Here is a 21,779-nt window from a genome sequence, read left to right as displayed (position 1 = left end):
CGTGAAGGATTTTTTGCAGCCAAGCTGTGTCTCTGGAGATGCAGATATACTGTACCCTCCATGTCTTTAGTCAGATGTGGTGATTTGTATTTTCTGTGGTGGATATTTTCTAGTGTTTTAATACTGACCGCATAGTATTCTGTTCTATTCTTTCTTTTTAGCTAGTATGGCCTCCTATGCTAAATCCTGATTTCATTTCTGCGTATGTTATTTCCCTCTCCTCTCACAGTCAATATTTGTGGGGGGCTGTCTTTCCTTTTGGGATTTTCTCTGAGGCAAGATAGGTTTCCTGTTTCTGTCTTTAGGGGTAGTTAGTTCTTAGGCTGTGTCGAGGGGTCTAGGGAGTGTTAGGTACCCCCCACAGCTACTTCTAGTTGCGCTGCTAAGTTCAGGGTTTGCGGTCTGTACAGGTACCACCTTCTCCAGAGTACGTCTCATGCTGCTTCAAGGCCACCAGATCATAACAAGCTACCCACAAACTGGATCAAAGCTGCCCCTTCTCGCCTGGAGTAAGAACATGTTGCATGTTTGTGAATACCTGATAAAAGGAATCCTTCTCGCTTCCAAGCATGATACCACTCTCCCCGTGAGGAAAGCAGTGCCACTGAAACAACCAGGAACCTGGGGTGTTACACTTGTCTGTTGTACTCCTCCATCGGATCATCTCTTACAATTACCCAACAGTAATCTTATAGTATTGATGAATTTATATTTTCCTTGATATCTTTTCTCCATACTTGCAATATCTTGGCAAAATCTCTCACCGTGTTCGTCGCTCCTTTCTTTCTTTGCTTCATTTAAACTTGGAAAGTTATCAGTGAGATACGTGAATGCTTTATCATTTTTATTCATCTACCATATAATTGTCTAAGGGTCACTTCCGTCTTTCTGTTCTTCTGTCTGTCTGTCTGCCACAGTCCGATTAGTCCCTCCCCTGCAGTCAGCGCTCGGCGCCAGCTCCATACTCCACTCCCCGCAGTCACCGCTCACACAGGGTTAATGCCAGCGGTAACAGACTGCGTTATGCCGCGGATAACTCACTCCGTTATCGCCGCTATTAACCTTGTGTGACCAAGTTTTTACTATTGATGCTGCCTATGCAGCGTCAATAGTAAAAACATCTAATGTTAAAAATGATTAAAAAAAAAAAAAATCATTATATGCTCACCTTTCGCGACGCTCCGGCAGGTTCCGGTGCCAAGGATTGTATGGGAGAAGTGTTATGTTTGCTAATGACAGGTGTTATGAAGGCAATCCAGAAACACAGTGTGCTTAGCGATCAGAGCGCACACAGTGATCTGACAAATACCCAAAAATACAAGAACGAGCTCTGAGACGTGGAAACTCTGTAGACTGCACACCTGATCCTATCCTAAACACAACTAAAAGCGGCTGTGGATTGCGCCTAACAACTACCTAGGCAACTCGGCACAGCCTAAGAAACTAGCTAGCCTGAAGATAGAAAAATAGGCCTGACTTGCCCCAGAGAAATTCCCCAAAGGAAAAGGCAGCCCCCCACATATAATGACTGTGAGTAAGATGAAAAGACAAAACGTAGGGATGAAATAGATTCAGCAAAGTGGGGCCCGATATTCTAGGACAGAGCGAGGACAGTAAAGCGAACTTTGCAGTCTACAAAAAACCCTAAAGCAAAACCACGCAAAGGGGGCAAAAAAAAAACCCACCGTGCCGAACTAACGGCACGGCGGTACACCCTTTGCGTCTCAGAGCTTCCAGCAAAACAAAAGACAAGCTGGACAGAAAAAAAGCAACAAAAAAGCAAAAAGCACTTAGCTATACAGAGCAGCAGGTCACAGGAACAATCAGGAGAAGCTCAGATCCAACCCTGAAACATTGACAAGGAGCAAGGATAGCAGCATCAGGCGGAGTTAAGTAATGAAGCAGTTAACGAGCTCACCAGAACACCTAAGGGAGGAAGCTCAGAAGCTGCAGTACCACTTGTGACCACAGGAGTGAATTCAGCCACAGAATTCACAACAGAGAAGGACCTGCCATGACGTCACGGTCATGTGACCGGGATGTCATGGCAGGTCCTTCTCGCGCAGGCGCGCAGGGCCTGTGATGATGTTGCGGTCACATGACCGTGACGTCATGGCAGGTCCTTCTCGCGCAGGCGAGCAGGGCCTGTGATGACGTCGCGGTCATGTGACCGCGCCGTCATCACAGGTCCTGCGCGCCTGCGCGAGAAGGACCTGCCATGACGTCACGGTCATGTGACCGAACTACAAGGGGCCCTCGGAAGGTGAGTATATGTTTAATTTTTATTTTTTAACCTGTGACATACGTGGCTGGGCAATATACTACGTGACTGGCCAATATACTATGTGGCTGGGCAATATACTACGTGGCTCTGTGCTGTATACTACGTCACTGTGCAATACACTACGTGGCTCTGTGCTGTATACAATGTCACTGGGCAATATACTACATCACTGGGCAATATACTACGTCACTGGGCAATATACTACGTGACTGGGCAATATACTATGTGCCTGGGCAATATACTATGTCACTGGGCAATATACTACGTGACTGGCCAATATACTATGTCACTGGGCAATATACTACGTCACTGGGCAATATACTACGTCACTGGGCAATATACTACATCACTGGGCAATATACTACGTCACTGGGCAATAGACTAAGTGCCTGGGCAATATACTACGTGCCTGGGCAATATACTACGTGACTGGGCAATATACTACGTGACTGGGCAATATACTACGTGGTTGGGCGATATACTACGTGGCTGGGCAATATACTACGTGGTTGGGCGATATACTACGTGGCTGGGCAATATACTACGTGGCTTGGCAATATACTACGTGGGCTGTGCAATTTACTACGTGGCTGGGCAATATACTATGTGACTGGGCAATATACTACGTGGCTGGGCAATATACTACGTGGGCTGTGAAATATACTATGTGGCTGTGCAATATACTACGTGGCTGGGCAATATACTACATGGCTGGGCAATATACGACGTGGGCTGTGCAATATACTACGTGGACATGCATATTCTAGAATACCCGATGCGTTAGAATCGGGCCACCATCTAGTTGCCTTTATAAAGTTCTTCATTAGGTTTAACTTGATATGCTATGATGGTAGCAAAATCATTTGTGGCCTGGGTCAACAAGTGCTGGATGCAGGACATTTTTACTCTTTACTGACTGAAGTGAATGTCGAAGAGGCTAGTCTCTTTTATCATGGTGATAATAATAATCTTTATTTTTATATTCTCTTGCACGACTATCCCACTCACACAGAAAACAGCAGTACTTTGTGTATTCACCCAGGAGACCAAGTAAAATGGCAATCACCATTAAGTCAGCACAGAGGGGCCACAAATATTGGTAATAATTCAAACACCTCTCAGCTGTTTCATGTGGACTGCATAGCCAACTGGAATTGAAGGTAGCACATTGCAATTATGCAACAAGATAGGCTCGTTTTGGACAAATCTATGAAGAGCCTCCATTCCTCTGGATTATGATTTATATGCTGAGCTTCAATTAAACTGTTGATGCATTCCACCATGAAGAAAGATTGGACAAAATCATTATCACGGTTGTAGAACAATGAAATTCAAACATCGCCTGTTAGGAGATTCCATTGCTGTAACCTGGAAACGAAGAGCTCAACCTTATTCTTGGACAGATCCAAATATCTAACGAGAACGATCACTTCATTTGTGTTACAAGGTGTGGTTCAGTTGAGGTTGCTGACACAAAGGCTGTGTCGTGGGAGGGATGTGCTTCATGACACCAAGTGCCCCAGTCTTCCTCACTTGACTTGAGTGAAAATGTTTCTGCTGCATTTAGAACTGTCAGTTCTTCTGTATGTGGTACTGGGCATATTGCAGATGGAATATTTGGATACTTGAAACTCTACTCCTTCCTATCATGATGGGGAGTACCATGCAGAAATAGCAATTGATAGTGTGATCAGTTGGCTGTCTCCAGATCATTGGAACTGCAAAAGGCATAGAAGGCCTCTTCACATTCAACATCATATTCATTTTCAGCACCACAAAATTAGTTAAATTCAACTGTTTTCGTCTCTGAACCAATTTGACTGTAGAACAGTGTAATTGTATCATTGACTCTGTCTTCTGACATTGGATTTTCCTGTTAAAATACTGTAGAAAAGAAAGTATTTAATAGATTATTTCATCATCCTCTTTCAACCATGCTAATTTTGAAGGACCCAACATTATCCTATTGTTTATGGTGATAAAGAACACATTTGGATTATGTAACCAATGGAAGCGGAGGCACAGATGGTGAAGTTCACATTCGTTTATTATTGATATTTTTGTGGAACCTCGGGACCACGGTCTGGGGGGCTCCGAAGCGGGTGTGATTGTGAGCCCCAGACACCCGTGGTAAGTCCCCTCGAACAGGGTCAGAATGGAATGCCTGGGGGACACAGATGCTATCTCCAGTTACACCCCGACACTTGGCAGAGGTCCCAGCTGGACAGACATACAAGCAGGGTTCCAAAATAAAATATGGAACAGCACCCAGTCCAGGTGAAAGAGCGGAAAAACTTTATTCCGCCATCATACAACGTTTCGACCAAATGGTCTTTATCAAGTATACCGCACAGAGCTAAATGGCAGCCTTATATAGTGTGGATGCACATTTGCACCAATCACCTATAAGGTACTGCCCACCAACACATAAGATATACAGACTAAAAATATTCTTAAAAATTCACATAATAATTCCATCAAAATCAAAACAATATCACATATACATAATATCAAATGAAAAATAAATAAATAGAAGAAGGATCGCTGTTAACCCCTTAGTGACAGAGCCAATTTGGTACTTAATGACCGAGCCAATTTTTACAATTCTGACCACTGTCACTTTATGAGGTTATAACTCTGGAAAGCTTTAACGGATCCCGCTGATTCTGAGATTGTTTTTTTCATGACATATTGTACTTCATGTTAGTGGTAACATTTCTTCGATATTACTTGCGATTATTTATGAAAAAAACGGAAATATGGCGAAAATTTTTAAAATTTTGCAATTTTCAAACTTTGTATTTTTATGCCCTTAAATCAGAGAGATATGTCACGAAAAATAGTTAATAAATAACATTTCCCACATGTCTACTTTACATCAGCACAATTTTGGAAACAAAATTTTTTTTTGTTAGGGAGTTATAAGGGTTAAAAGTTGACCAGCAATTTCTCATTTTTACAACACCATTTTTTTTTAGGGACCACATCACATTTGAAGTCATTTTGAGGGGTCTATATGATAGAAAATAACGAAGTGTGACACCATTCTAAAAACTACACCCCTCAACGTTCTCAAAACTACATTTTAAAAAGTTTATTAACCCTTTACGTGCTTCACAGGAACTGAAACAATGTGGAAGGAAAAAATAAACATTTAACATTTTTTGCAAACATCTTAATTCAGAACCATTTTTTTATTTTCACATGTGTAAAAACAGAAAAGTAACCAGAAATTTTGTTTTGCAATTTCTCCTGAATACGCCAATACCCCATATGTGGGGGTAAACCACTGTTTGGGCGCACCGCAGAGCTTGAAAGTGAAGGAGCGCCATTTGACTTTTTCAATGCAGAATTGGCTGGAATTGAGATCGGAGCCATGTCACGTTTAGAGAGCCCCTGATGTACCTAAACAGTGGAAACCCCCCACAAGTGACACCATTTTGAAAACTAGACCCCTTAAGGAACTTATCTAGATGTGTGGTGAGCACTTTGAACCCCCAAGTGCTTCACGGAAGTTTATAACGTAGAGCCGTGAAAATAAAAAATCGCTTTTGTTTACACAAAAATGATATTTTCGCCCACAAATTCTTATTTTCACAAGGGTGACAGGAGAAATTAGACCACAAAAGTTGTTGTGCGATTTCTCCTGAATACGTCGATACCCCATATGTGAAGGTAAACCACTGTTTGGGCGCACCGCAGAGCTTGGAAGAGAAGGAGTGCCGTTTTACTTTTTCAATGTAAAATTGGCTGGAATTGAGATTGGACGCCATGTCGCGTTTGGAGAGCCCCTGATGTGCCTAAACAGTGGAAACCCCCCACAAGTGACACCATTTTGAAAACTAGACCCCTTAAGGAACTTATCTAGATGTGTGGTGAGCACTTTGAACCCCCATGTGCTTCACAGACGTTTATAACGTAGAGCCGTGAAAAATAAAAATCGCATTTTTTCTACAAAAATGATCTTTTTGCCCCCAAATTTTTATTTTCACAAGGGTAACAGGAGAAATTAGACTACAAAAGTTGTTGTCAAATTTGTCCCGAGTATGCTGGTACCCCATATGTGGGGGTAAACCACTGTTTGGGTGCACGGCAGAGCTCGGAAGGAAGGAGCGCCGTTTTGGAATGCAGACTTTGATAGAATTGTCTGCGGGCGTTATGTTGCGTTTGCAGAGCCCCTGATGTACCTAACCTGTAGAAACCCTCCACAAGTGACCCTATTTTGGAAACTAGACCCCCCAAGGAACTTATCTAGATGTGTGGTGAGAACTTTGAATGCCCAAGTGCTTCACAGAAGTTTAGAATGCAGAGTCGTGAAAATAAAAAATATTTTTTTTTCCACAAAAAAGATATTGTAGCACCCAAGTTTTTATTTTCACAAGGGTAACAGGAGAAATTGGACTGCAATAGTTGTTGTTCAATTTATCCCGAGTACGCTGATGCGCCATATGTGGGGGTAAACCACTGTTTGGGCGCACGGCAGAGCTCGGAAGGGAAGGAGCGCCGTTTTGGAATGCAGACTTTGATAGAATGGTCTGTGGGCGTTATGTTGCGATTGCAGAGCCCCTGATGTACCTAAACAGTAGTAAGCCCCCAAAAGTGACCCCATTTTGGAAACTAGACCCACCAAGGAACTTATCTAGATGTGTGGTGAGAACTTTGAATGACCAAGTGCTTCACAGAAGTTTAGAATGGAGAGTCGTGAAAATAAAAAATATTTTTTTTTTCCACAAAAAAGATATTGTAGCCCCCAAGTTTTTATTTTAACAAGGGTAACAGGAGAAATTGGACTGCAATAGTTGTTGTCCAATTTATCCCGAGTACGCTGATGTGCCATATGTGGGGGTAAACCACTGTTTGGGCGCACGGCAGAGCTCCTAAGGGAAGGAGCGCCGTTTTGGAATGCAGACTTTGATAGAATGGTCTGCAGGCATAATGTTGCGTTTGCAGAGCCCCTGATGTACCTAAACAGTAGAAACCCTCCACAAGTGACCCCATTTTGGAAACTAGACCCCCCAAGGAACTTATCTAGATGTGTGGTGAGAACTTTGAATGCCCAAGTGCTTCACAGAAGTTTAGAATGCAGAGTCGTGAAAATAAAAAATATTTTTTTTCCACAAAAAAGATATTGTAGCACCCAAGTTTTTATTTTCACAAGGGTAACAGGAGAAATTGGACTGCAATAGTTGTTGTTCAATTTATCCCGAGTACGCTGATGCCCCATATGTGGGGGTAACCCACTGTTTGGGCGCACGGCAGAGCTCAGAAGGGGGGAGCACCATTTGACTTTTTGAGCGCAAAATTGGCTGTCGTGTTTGGAGACCCCCTGATGTAACTAAACAGTGGAAACCCCCTAATTCTAGCTCCAACCCTAACCCCAACACACCCCTAACCCTAATCCCAACCCGATCATAATCCTAATCACTAACCCTAATGATAATCACAACCCTTACCCCAAAACAACCCTAATGTCAACCCTAACCATAACCCTAATCAAAACCCTAAATCCAACACAACCCTAATCCTAATCCCAACCCTAACGTCAAACCTAACCCTAATCCCAATACACCCCTAATCACAACCCTAACCTTAACCCTAATCCCAAACCTAACCATAATCTCAAGCGTAACCCTAATGCCAACCCTAACCCTAATACCAACTCTAATCCAAACCCTAACCCTAATCCCAAATCTAACCCTAACTTTAGCCCCAACCCTAGCCCTAACTTTAGCCCCATCCCTAACCCTAAGGCTACTTTCACACTTGCGTCGTTTGGCATCTGTCGCAATCCGTTGTTTTGGACAAAAAACGGTGCCTCCAAATGTGCCCGCAGGATGCATTTTTTGCCCATAGACTTGTATTGCCGACGGATCGTGACGGATGGCCACACGTCGCGTCCGTTGTGCACTGGATCAGTTGTGTTTTGGCGGACCGTTGGCACAAAAAACGTTCAATGTAACATTTTTTTGTACGTCGCGTCCGCCATTTCTGACCGCACATGCGTGGCCGTAACTCCATCCCCTCCTCCCCAGGACATAGATTGGGCAGCGGATGCATTGAAAAACTACATCCGCTGCCCACGTTGTGCACAATTTTGACAACGTGCGTCGGTATGTCGGGCCGACGCATTGCGACAGCCCCGTACCGACGTAAGTGTGAAAGAACCCTAACCCTGAATTTAGCCCCAACCCTAACCCTAACCCTAGCCCTAAACCTAGCCCTAACCCTAGCCTTAGCCCTAACCCTAGCCCTAACCCTAGCCCTAACCCTAGCCCTAACCCTAGCCCTAGCCCTAACCCTAACCCTTGCCCCAACCCTAACCCTAGCCCTAACCCTAGCCCTAACCCTAATTTTAGCCCCAACTGCTGTTCTCCTGCCGGCCGGCAGATGGAGACAGATGGCGGGCGCACTGCGCATGCGCCCGCCATTTTCTTTTGCCGGCGGCCAGGAGGAGCAGCAGGAGGACCCAGGGACACAGGTGAGTATGGCAGGGTCCCCGAATCCCCCTATTTCTCTGTCCTCTGATGTGCGATCACATCAGAGGACAGAGAATTACACTTTGATTTTTTATTTTTTTTTGCGGTCGCCGGTAAACAGTTAGCAAAACAGGGGTCGGTAAAACTGACCCCGATCATGCTCTTTGGGGTCTCGGCTACCCCCGGCAGCCGAGACCCCAAAGATTCTCCCGGGGCCGGCCGGCGGGCGCACTGCGCATGCGCCCGCCATTTTGAAGATGGCGGCGCCCACCGGGAGCCACGAGGAGCACCGGGGGAGATAGGTGAGTATCGGGGGCTATCTGGGACCCCTTTCTCTGTCCTCTGATGTGCGATCACATCGGAGGACAGAGAAATTAAAAAGAGATTGCGGTTTTTTTTTTTTTTTGCGATCGCCGGTAAACGGTTAATTACCGGCGATTGCAAATGCGGGGTCGGTAAAAAACCCCCCAAATCATGTTCTCTGGGGTCTCGGCTACCCCCGGCAGCCGAGACCCCGGAGAAAATCCGCCTCTGGGGGGCGCTATTCACTTTTTCCACAGCGCCGTTAATTAACGGCTCTGTGGTTTAAGTACCCTTAGCGGCCGCAGTTAAAAGGCGTATCGGCGGTCGCTAAGGGGTTAAATAGATCGACACCCCATACACACAACAGCCAATCTGTTCCATGCATAATGGTTGTCATGGTGATCACTCACCAATCATCTCTCATGTCCCAAATCGCATGTAAATCAGCCCTTATCCACCAATCAATATAAGCCAGTGTGTTAATGCCTAAGGCCGGCATCACACTTGCGAGTTTTACGGACGTAAGAGCGCAGAAACTACGTCCGTAAAACTCGCAAAACATACGGCACAATTATTCTCTATGCCCCTGCTCCTATCTGCCGTATTAAACTGATCAGTATTATACGGCTTTCTACGGCCGTAGAAAATCGCAGCATGCTGCATTTGTCACCGTATTGCGCAAATAAAACGTCAATGAAAGTCTATGGAAGCCCCAAAAATACGGATTACACACGGACCAGCAGTGTGACTTGCGAGGAATACGCAGCGCTGTTAGAGAGAAAAGCCGGCAATTCATTGCGGTGTACAGTAAAATCACACTGACAGCTTACAGTAGAATAGGTAGAATAAATGTGTACACATAGAATAGGTATATATATATCTATAATATAACGCTGGGAGCGTCACTCTGTCCGAAGCCTTTATAGACTGCGCAGGCGCAAGCGCCGGCGCAGTCTGGGCCTCACAGAATGACGATCCATGGGAGATCGCGGTATGCGTTCACACTGAACGCACACCGCGATCTCCAACAGAGAAGCAGGGACCGCCAGGATGGTGAGTATCGGCCATATTCACCTGTCCTCCGTTCCACCGCTGAGCGCCGCCATCTTCCCGGTCTTCGGCCTGTGACCTTCAGTTCAGAGGGCGCGATGACGCGCTTAATACGCGCCGGCGCCGCCCTCTGACTGAACAGTCACAGCCAGGAGACCGGGAAGATGGCGACGCGCAGCGCTGGAACAGGACAGACAGGTGAGTATAGGAAGTGCTGGGGGGCCTGAGCTGGCGGCGATACCGGCACCTGACCCCCACAGCGCGCCGGTGTCCCCGCCTGCTCATGCCCCCGGATGGGTGCAGCACATGACAGGATGGGGACGCAGGATGGGGACGCAGGATGATTGCAGCACATACCAGGATGGGGACGCAGGATGGTTGCAGCACATACCAGGATGGGGACGCAGGATGATTGCAGCACATACCAGGATGGGGACGCAGGATGGGGACGCAGGATGGGGACGCAGGATGGGTGCAGCACATACCAGGATGGGGACGCAGGATGGTTGCAGCACATACCAGGATGGGGACGCAGGATGGTTGCAGCACATGACAGGATGGGGGCGCAGGATGATTGCAGCACATACCAGGATGGGGACGCAGGATGATTGCAGCAACCACCAGGATGGGGACGCAGGATGGGTGCAGCACATACCAGGATGGGGACGCATGATGCCTGCAGCACATACCAGGATGGGGACGCAGGATGGTTGCAGCACATACCAGGATGGGGACGCAGGATGATTGCAGCACATACCAGGATGGGAACGCAGGATGATTGCAGCACATACCAGGATGGGGACGCAGGATGATTGCAGCACATAACAGGATGGGGATGCAGGATGATTGCAGCAAATACCAGGATGGGGACGCAGGATGATTGCAGCACATACCAGGATGGGGACGCAGGATGGGGACGCAGGATGGGTGCAGCACATACCAGGATGGGGACGCAGGATGGTTGCAGCACATACCAGGATGGGGACGCAGGATGGTTGCAGCACATGACAGGATGGGGGCGCAGGATGATTGCAGCACATACCAGGATGGGGACGCAGGATGATTGCAGCAACCACCAGGATGGGGACGCAGGATGGGTGCAGCACATACCAGGATGGGGACGCATGATGCCTGCAGCACATACCAGGATGGGGACGCAGGATGGTTGCAGCACATACCAGGATGGGGACGCAGGATGATTGCAGCACATACCAGGATGGGAACGCAGGATGATTGCAGCACATACCAGGATGGGGACACAGGATGATTGCAGCACATAACAGGATGGGGATGCAGGATGGTTGCAGCAAATACCAGGATGGGGACGCAGGATGATTGCAGCACATACCAGGATGGGGACGCAGGATGGGGACGCAGGATGGGTGCAGCACATACCAGGATGGGGACACAGGATGGTTGCAGCACATACCAGGATGGGGACGCAGGATGGTTGCAGCACATGACAGGATGGGGGCGCAGGATGATTGCAGCACATACCAGGATGGGGACGCAGGATGATTGCAGCACATACCAGGATGGGGACGCAGGATGGGGACACAGGATGGGTGCAGCACATACCAGGATGGGGACGCAGGATGGTTGCAGCACATACCAGGATGGGGACGCAGGATGGTTGCAGCACACACCAGGATGGGGACGCAGGATGATTGCAGCACATACCAGGATGGGGACGCAGGATGGGGACGCAGGATGGGTGCAGCACATACCAGGATGGGGACGCAGGATGGTTGCAGCACATACCAGGATGGGGACGCAGGATGGTTGCAGCACATACCAGGATGGGGACGCAGGATGATTGCAGCACATGCCAGGATGGGGACGCAGGATGGGGACGCAGGATGGGGACGCAGGATGGGTGCAGCACATGACAGGATGGGGACGCAGGATGGTTGCAGCACATACCAGGATAGGGACGCAGGATGGTTGCAGCACATACCAGGATGGGGACGCAGGATGGGGACGCAGGATGATTGCAGCACATACCAGGATGGGGACGCAGGATGGGGACGCAGGATGGGTGCAGCACATACCAGGATGGGGACGCAGGATGGGTGCAGCACATGACAGGATGGGGATGCAGGATGGTTGCAGCACATACCAGGATGGGGACGCAGGATGGTTGCAGCACATACCAGGATGGGGACGCAGGATGGGGACGCAGGATGATTGCAGCACATACCAGGATGGGGACGCAAGATGGGGACGCAGGATGGGTGCAGCACATACCAGGATGGGGACGCAGGATGGGTGCAGCACATGACAGGATGGGGACGCAGGATGGGTGCAGCACATACCAGGATGGGGACGCAGGATGGGTGCAGCACATGACAGGATGGGGACGCAGGATGGGTGCAGCACATGACAGGATGGGGACGCAGGATGGGTGCAGCACATACCAGGATGGGGACGCAGGATGGGTGCAGCACATGACAGGATGGGGACGCAGGATGGGTGCAGCACATACCAGGATGGGGACGCAGGATGGGTGCAGCACATGACAGGATGGGGATGCAGGATGGGTGCAGCACATGACAGGATGGGGACGCAGGATGGGTGCAGCACATGACAGGATGGGGGCGCAGGATGGGTGCAGCACATGACAGGATGGGGACGCAGGATGGGTGCAGCACATGACAGGATGGGGACGCAGGATGGGTGCAACACATGACAGGATGGGGATGCAGGATGGGGACGCAGGATGGGTGCAGCACATACCAGGATGGGGACGCAGGATGGGTGCAGCACATGACAGGATGGGGACGCAGGATGGGTGCAGCACATGACAGGATGGGGACGCAGGATGGGTGCAGCACATGACAAGATGGGGGCGCAGGATGGGTGCAGCACATGACAGGATGGGGACGCAGGATGGGTGCAGCACATGACAGGATGGGGACGCAGGATGGGTGCAGCACATGACAGGATGGGGACGCAGGATGGGGACGCAGGATGGGTGCAGCACATACCAGGATGGGGACGCAGGATGGGTGCAGCACATGACAGGATGGGGGCGCAGGATGCGTGCAGCACATGACAGGATGGGGACGCAGGATGGGTGCAGCACATGACAGGATTGGGGCGCAGGATGGGTGCAGCACATGACAGGATGGGGGCGCAGGATGGGTGCAGCACATGACAGGATGGGGACGCAGGATGGGTGCAGCACATGACAGGATGGGGATGCAGGATGGGTGCAGCGCATGACAGGATGGGGATGCAGGATGGGGACGCAGGATGGGTGCAGCACATACCAGGATGGGGACGCAGAATGGGTGCAGCACATGACAGGATGGGGACGCAGGATGGGTGCAGCACATGACAGGATGGGGACGCAGGATGGGTACAGCACATGACAGGATGGGGGCGCAAGATGGGTGCAGCACATGACAGGATGGGGACGCAGGATGGGTGCAGCACATGACAGGATGGGGACGCAGGATGGGTGCAGTACATGACAGGTTGCGGGACGCAGGATGGAGCAGCACATGACAGGATGGGGACGCAGGATGGGTGCAGCACATGACAGGATGGGGACGCAGGATGGGTGCAGCACATGACAGGATGGGGACGCAGGATGGAGCAGCACATACCAGGATGGAGACCATATACCAATATAAATGCTCGCCACCCGGGCGTAGAGCGGGTTCAATACCTAGTATATATATATGTCATTGAGACACATATATGTATATATATTATTATTTCATCCAGCGCGATATAGCAGAAAGCCGGTAATTCAATTACCGGCTTTTGCTTGCTCCTTCCTAAACCCGACATGATATGAGACCTGGTTTACATACAGTAAGCCATCTCCAAAGACATACTGATAGGGAATTTAGATTGTGAGCCCCATCCGGGACAGCGATGATGATGTGTGCAAACTGTAAAGCGCTGCGGAATATGTTAGCGCTATATAAAAATAAAAAAAGAAGAGAAAAAAAAGATCTCATCCCCATTTTTTTTGCATATTCCACACTACTGTTAGTAGTGTGTCTATGCAAAATTTGGCCGTTCTAGCTAGTAAATTAAAGGGTTAAATGGCGGAAAAAATTGGCGTGGGCTCCCGCACAATTTTCTCCGCCAGAGTAGTAAAGCCAGTGACTGAGGGCAGATATTAATAGCTTGGAGAGGGTCCACAGTTATTGGCCCCCCCCTGGCTAAAAACACCTGCCCCCAGCCACCCCAGAAGAGGCACATCTGGAAGATGCGCCTATTCTGGCACTTGGCCACTCTCTTCCCATTCCCGTGTAGCGGTGGGATATGGGGTAATGAAGGGTTAATGCCACCTTGCTATTGTAAGGTGACATTAAGCCTAATTAATAATGGAGAGGCGTCAATTATGACACCTATCCATTATTAATCCAATACTAGTAAAGGGTTAAAAAACAAACAAACACACATTATTAAAAATTAATTTAATGAAAAAATCACAAAGGTTGTTGTATTAATTTATTCTACTCTCAATCCACTCACTGAAGACCCTCGATCTGTAAATTAAAAAAAAATAATAAACCAACAATATACATACCTTCCGAGGATCTGTCACGTCCAACAATGTAAATCCATCTGAAGGGGTTAAAATATTTTGCAGCCACGAGCTCCGCTAATGCAGCTGCTCATGTCTGCAAAGCCCCGGAGAATGTAGGTAAAGTAGGTCATTGACCTATATTTACCTGCATTTGCGGTGAGGCGCCCTCTGCTGGCTGTTCCTAGATCATGGGAACTTTCCTAGAAAGCTCCTTGGCTCGAGTTCATTTGAGGACAACCAGCAGAGGGCGCCCTCTTATGATCTCGAGCCTGGGATGTGCCTTATCTGGGGTGGCTGGGGGCAGATGTTTTTAGCCAGGGGGGGGGGGCAATAACCGTGGACCCTCTCCAGGCTATTGATATCTGCCCTCAGTCACTGGCTTTACTACTCTGGTGAAGAAAATTGTGCGGGAGCCCACGCCAATTTTTTCCGCCATTTAACCCTTTAATTTACTAGCTAGAACGGCCAAATTTTGCATAGACACACTACTAACATTAGTAGTGTGGAATATGCAAAAAAAAGGTGATATGAGATGGTTTACTGTATGTAAACCAGGTCTCATATCATGTCGGGTTTAGGAAGGAGAAAGCAAAAGCCGGTAATTGAATTACCGGCTTTCTGCTATATTGCGCTGGATGAAATATTAATTTATATACATATATGTGTCTACTGACATATATATATATATACTAGCTATTGAACCCGTTCTACGCCCGGGTGGCGAGCATTTATATTGGTATATGGTCTCCATCATGTGCTGCTGCCATCCTGCCCCCGTTCTGTCATGTGCTGCTCCCATCCTGCGCCCGTTCTGTCATGTGCTGCTGCCATCCTGCGCCCGTTCTGTCATGTGCTGCTGCCATCCTGCGCCCGTTCTGTCATGCGCTGCTGCCATCCTGCGCCCGTTCTGTCATGTGCTGCTCCCATCCTGGGCCCGTTCTGTCATGTGCTGCTCCCATCCTGCGCCCGTTCTGTCATGCGCTGCTGCCATCCTGTGCCCGTTCTGTCATGCGCTGCTCCCATCCTGCGCCCATTCTGTCATGTGCTGCTGCCATCCTGCGCCCCCGTTCTGTCATGCGCTGCTCCCATCCTGCGCCCGTTCTGTCATGTGCTGCTGCCATCCTGCGCCCCCGTTCTGTCATGTGCTGCTGCCATCCTGCGCCCCCGTTCTGTCATGCGCTGCTCCCATCCTGCGCCCGTTCTGTCATGTGCTGCTCCCATCCTGCGCCCGTTCTGTCATGTGCTGCTCCCATCCTGCGCCCCCGTTCTGTCATGTGCTGCTGCCATCCTGCGCCCGTTCTGTCATGTGCTGCTCCCATCCTGCTGCCATCCTGCGCCCGTTATGTCATGCGCTGCTGCCATCCTGTGCCCGTTCTGTCATGTGCTGCTCCCATCCTGCGCCCGTTCTGTCATGTGCTGCTCCCATCCTGCACCCCCGTTCTGTCATGCGCTGCTGCCATCCTGCGCCCGTTCTGTCATGTGCTGCTCCCATCCTGCTGCCATCCTGCGCCCGTTATGTCATGCGCTGCTGCCATCCTGCGCCCGTTCTGTCATGTGCTGCTGCCATCCTGCGCCCATTCTGTCATGTGCTGCTCCCATCCTGCGCCCCCGTTCTGTCATGCGCTGCTGCCATCCTGCGCCCGTTCTGTCATGTGCTGCTCCCATCCTGCTGCCATCCTGTGCCTGTTATGTCATGCGCTGCTGCCATCCTGCGCCCGTTCTGTCATGTGCTGCTGCCATCCTGCGCCCGTTCTGTCATGTGCTGCTGCCATCCTGCGCCCGTTCTGTCATGTGCTGCTGCCATCCTGCGCCCGTTCTGTCATGCGCTGCTGTCATCCTGCGCCCGTTCTGTCATGTGCTGCTGCCATCCTGCGCCCGTTCTGTCATGTGCTGCTCCCATCCTGCGCCACTATTGTATTATATGCCCCCGTATGCTGCTGCCATGTAGAAAAAAAAAAATACCATACTCACCTATCATCCGGCTCCACTGCAGGTGTGTCTTCAAGAAAATGGCGCCGGAAAGCGCGGACTGCGCAGGCGCCGATTCTGGCAGCAGGAATCGGTGCCTGCGCAGTCCGCGCTCTCCGGCGCCATTTTCTTGAAGACACACCTGCAGTGGAGCCGGAGTGTGTCTTCAAGAAAATGGCGCCGGAAAGCGCGGACTGCGCAGGCGCCGATTCCGGCAGCAGCGCTGGAACGGAGGACAGGTGAATATACTTACCCTCCCTCCTGGCGCGTCCACGGTCCCTAACTCTCCGGTGGAGATCGCGGTATGCGTTCAGTGCTTACGCATACCGCGATCTCCTGGGAGCGTCACTCTGTGGGGGCCAGACTGCGCCGGCGCTTGCTCCTGCGCAGTCTATAAAGGCTTCAGACAGAGTGACGCTCCCAGCGTTATATTATAGATATATATATATATATAGACAGTATATATGTTTTTTTGTTTTTTTACACATGGATCCCTTGTATAGCCGTATGTCGGTTTTGCAAGCCTGCCATAAAAACACGCAGTACGGATGACATACGGATTACATACGGAGGATGCCATGCGCAAAAAACGCTGAAACATCCTTCCTACGGAGGAGCTACGGACCACTATTTTGGGGACTTTTCAGCGTATTACGGCCGTAATATATGGACCGTATTTTAATACGCTGTGTGTGACGCCGGCCTAAATCACAAGCTCAAATAGCCTGTCAGGCTTATTCACACATCCCTGTGCCATCCAGAACATGCGCCTGTGGTGATGATTGGTCCTCTCTAGTTGCCCATTGGATTGAGGGTGGTATCTGTGTTGAGGGCAGAGTAAAGTATTGCATTGCGCAGGTGCTGGGAAAGGTCAGAGGCCCAGTTTGACATGTCACTCTCCGCAAGGAGAAACATTACCCCTTGGATCAGACTCCTCTCACCCAGCCAATCCAGATCTCACACTGATGAGGGGCAGTACCCCAAAACAGTGTCTGCAAACTGAGATTTTGGTTATTGCTTTTATCCTCAGACATGTGACAAGGCTTGTTTTAGAGAGATGACACTGACTGATTGCTTTTTCCTATAGGTGGTAGTAGAGTTCTAGTCCTCTTTCTCTATGAAGCAGTAACACTTTCTGTTCAGTATTTGCTGTTTTGATTTTTTTTACATAATTAATTTTTATCTTTATAATTTATATTCCCTCATTACTATGTCACTACCCTGCTGCTATAATTATGTTTTATTTATTGTACCCCTACTACCTTTAGCCATCATAGTGTGTGTGTGTGTGTGTGTGTGTGTGTGTGTGTGTGTGTGTGTGTGTGTGTGTGTGTGTGTGTGTGTGTGTGTTTTGATATATGTATAGAATACAGGATTCACTCAGAATGCTTATAAAAGTGTCCCATGTGACTGAATTAACATGTCCTTCCTGAATTTTTCATAGGTACTTCATGAACCTTTAATTGATGAAGATCCAGCCTTTATTGCTTCTTGTACAGGGCGAGAATTACGAAAAAAAAAGAAAAGAAAATTCAGTATATGGGTCAGACAGTGCTCCTCAACAGGATTTATTTCTCAAGTAAGCGTGGACTGAATAATTTGCATTAAAAGCATAATCCTATCTCCAAGATCCTATCCCAATATGTAGTAGGTGTAATAATAATAATATTAGCAAATACCCAGGGCCGTATTTGCCACTAGGCACTTGAGGGCATGTGCCTAGGGGCGCCAGGATGCAGGGGGCGGCACCTGAGTATGGTTTTTTCTTTTTAAGTTCATTTCAGCCCACCCACCCACCAACAATCATTACTGAACTTTGCAGCCTGACCCCGGAAACAGCCCGCTCCTTCCCTGCCCGTGGTCCCCAGCCGACAGCTGCTCCACGCCTCTGTGGGCACCACAGCTACTTACATGTCCTTGGCCGGTAAGTTCTTCCCTTCCACTACCAGAATGAAGAGGGAGCTCCGTTTGGCCATGGCTGAGGGCAGAGAGTTCAGCAGCCCGCTCCCATCCTCGTCTCCCTCCACATTAACCCTAAAGGCTCCGGTTAGCAGGGGGGGGGGGGACCCAGCGTCGGACTGGGGTTCTGGGGCCCACAGGAGGAATTGACCCTAGGGGCACATTCTACAGCTATATCCAAATACCTATATTGTTACAGATACAAGAAATGTCATAGGGATCTATGACTGGCACTACCTGGTCGTCACAGCAGATAACTCATCACATATGTCGTTTTATGAGGTTGGCATCAGTTATGGAGCTGTTGTGATATCACAGCCCATTGTGGTCAGGGGAGATGCTGTAATATTTCGGGTGAGTGACATTACAAGGGGAGTCATTGAGGCACACAGCTTCTGACAGTACAACCTTTCCAAACATGTAAAACGCTGTATAATCACAATTATGTATCACTCAGGTGAAAGGGATTGCCCAAGACCAAAGCCGCCCATCAGTGCTCATAACAATGAGATCCAGCCCCAACATCACTGGAACGCTGCCATTGCGGGAGGTGAATATATATTTATTTTACAGTAGATAATATAGTATTTATGGAAGAGTTGTCCAAGTAGTGATCAGCCCCTTTACGGATAGGTGATCAATATCCAACTGGCTGGGGACCCCCACTGATCAGCTGTTAGCAGCCCCCACTACTACCGGAAGTACTCCTGTACATGCTTTGTATACTGTGTATTCACCTTTTCCAGCTATTGTAGCTCTGCTCCCAATCACTTTAATAAGAGCTGAGCTACAATACTCGAGAAGGGCCACTACGTGTACGGACCTGTGTTGTTCCAGCTCCGCAGGGACCTGGTAAAAGCTGACAGGTGGGTCATCAGTATTGTAGCCTTGGAAAAAACCCTTAATTTGCTTCTGAAGTTCTGATCATAGCAGCAATCTGGTCATCTGTACCTTTAACCATGTCCTGGCCACACAGGCACACTCACACACAGACACGCAGGCACACACACACACTCACACACAGACAAACTCACACACAAACACACACACAAACATGCAGGCACACACTTACACACAGACACACTCACACACGCAGGCACACTCACACACAGACACACACACACAGACACACTCACACACAGACACACTCACACACAAACACGCAGGCACACACACACAAACACACACACACACAGAGACACACTCACACACAGACACGCAGGAACACTCACACACAAACACGCAGGCACACTCACTCACATACACGCAGGCACACTCACACACAGACACGCAGGCACACACACACAAACACACACACAGAGACACACTCACACACAGACACGCAGGAACACTCACACACAAACACGCAGGCACACTCACACACAAACACGCAGGCACACTCACACACAGACACGCAGGCACACACATACAGATACGCAGACACACTCACACACAGACACACTAACACACAGACACACTCACACACAAACACGCAGGCACACTCACACACAGACACGCAGGCACACTCACACACAAACACGCAGGCACACACAGACACGCAGGCACACTCACACACAAACACGCAGGCACACACACACAAACACGCAGGCACACTCACACACAGACACACAAACACGCAGGCACACTCACACACAAACACACTCACACACAGACACACTCACACACAAACACGCAGGCACACTCACACACAGACACGCAGGCACACACACACAGACACGCAGGCACACACACACAGACAGACACGCAGGCACACACACACAGACAGACACGCAGGCACACTCACACACAGACACACAGGCACACTCACACACAGACAGACACGCAGGCACACTCACACACAGACACGCAGGCACACTCACACACAAACACGCAGGCACACACACACAAACACGCAGGCACACTCACACACAGACACACAAACACGCAGGCACACTCACACACAAACACACTCACACACAGACACACTCACACACAAACACGCAGGCACACTCACACACAGACACGCAGGCACACACACACAGACACGCAGGCACACTCACACACAGACAGACACGCAGGCACACTCACACACAGACACACAGGCACACTCACACACAGACAGACACGCAGGCACACTCACACAGCACAGCTCACCTCCCTGCAGCCTGTTCTTTGCCGGCAGCTTTCTGTGTGAGACAACACGCTGGATGATGACGTCATCCAGCTGGGCTCTCACACAGGGAAGCAGGACGCCGGAATGTGCTGCTGCTGCTGCCAGGAGGTGAACTGCTGTGTGTCTGACTCTGTGTGCGGCTGTGCCTGTGTATGTGGTGCGGACGGTGCTTTTGCGGTGCTGTGTGTATGTGGTGCAGTGGTGCGGTGGTGGGGCTTTACATGCGGGCAGCGTTAGCCTCACCCTGCGGCTAACGATGCCCGCTATTAAAGAGAAATGGTATTCACGCTTCTCCACGCCCATGGGGCGTGGGGAAGCATGAATATTCATTTGGCTTTAGCAGCGGGGAAAGGATTCTGTCTCCAGCTGCTGCTAGGCTGGCACAGAGCGGGCCCCCTTGACTCAGGGGCCCCATAGCCAGTGGCTGGGGCCCCGGGAGCAGTGGGGGCCCTTCAAGCATTGGGGGCCTTAGGCAGATGCTGGCAAGTATGCCAGCAGGTGTCAGTGCCTGGGCCCACCGGAGAATCCTCCGGTTCTCCGGTGGGCCCGTCCGAGCCTGGGGGTACCTAGTATCTACTGTTCTCCTGGGAGCTGCTGGAGTTCTGTAACAGGGTCATGACCTAGGGTCAACCTGCAGATGAATGGAAGGAGCACTCACTGTGGGCTTCTGGCTGCAGAGTATTATGGCCTTTTATATGGAAAAGCACTGATTTCTCTCAGTGTAAATGCACATGAGGAAATTACAAGCTGCTCGCTTCAGCCTAAAGACCTGATCAATTCAACTACCTATACATGTTTCATTTGTTACTATTTGTATGGAATGTGGAGAGCAGAACAAATACAATATAAGGCAGTTTCCCCCATAGAAATCAGTATCCACCCTGCTTTCCCTATACAAGTCAGTATCCACCCAGCTTTCCCCCATACAAGTCAGTATCCACCCAGCTTTCCCCCATACAAGTCAGTATCCACCCAGCTTTCCCCAATACAAATCAGTATTCCCTCAGTTTTCCACAG

At 49.4% G+C, this 21,779-nt stretch overlaps 1 protein-coding gene across 1 annotated transcript in view; it reads left to right on the top strand.

Moving 5' to 3' along the window:
* PGBD5 (piggyBac transposable element derived 5) overlaps positions 1 to 21,779 on the top strand; it is a 481,443-nt gene that overhangs the window by 214,569 nt on the left and 245,095 nt on the right. Inside the window, exon 3 of the mRNA XM_069769313.1 lies at positions 18,075 to 18,209. Coding sequence (XP_069625414.1) covers positions 18,075 to 18,209 — 135 coding nt within the window. The remainder of the gene's footprint in view (positions 1 to 18,074; positions 18,210 to 21,779) is intronic.

Source organism: Ranitomeya imitator, chromosome 5 (assembly GCF_032444005.1).
Source record: "Ranitomeya imitator isolate aRanImi1 chromosome 5, aRanImi1.pri, whole genome shotgun sequence".
In the NCBI taxonomy this organism is placed as follows: Eukaryota; Metazoa; Chordata; class Amphibia; order Anura; family Dendrobatidae; genus Ranitomeya; species Ranitomeya imitator.
Note: the sequence above shows the minus strand (reverse complement) of the source record. Positions and strands in the feature narration are given on the sequence as shown.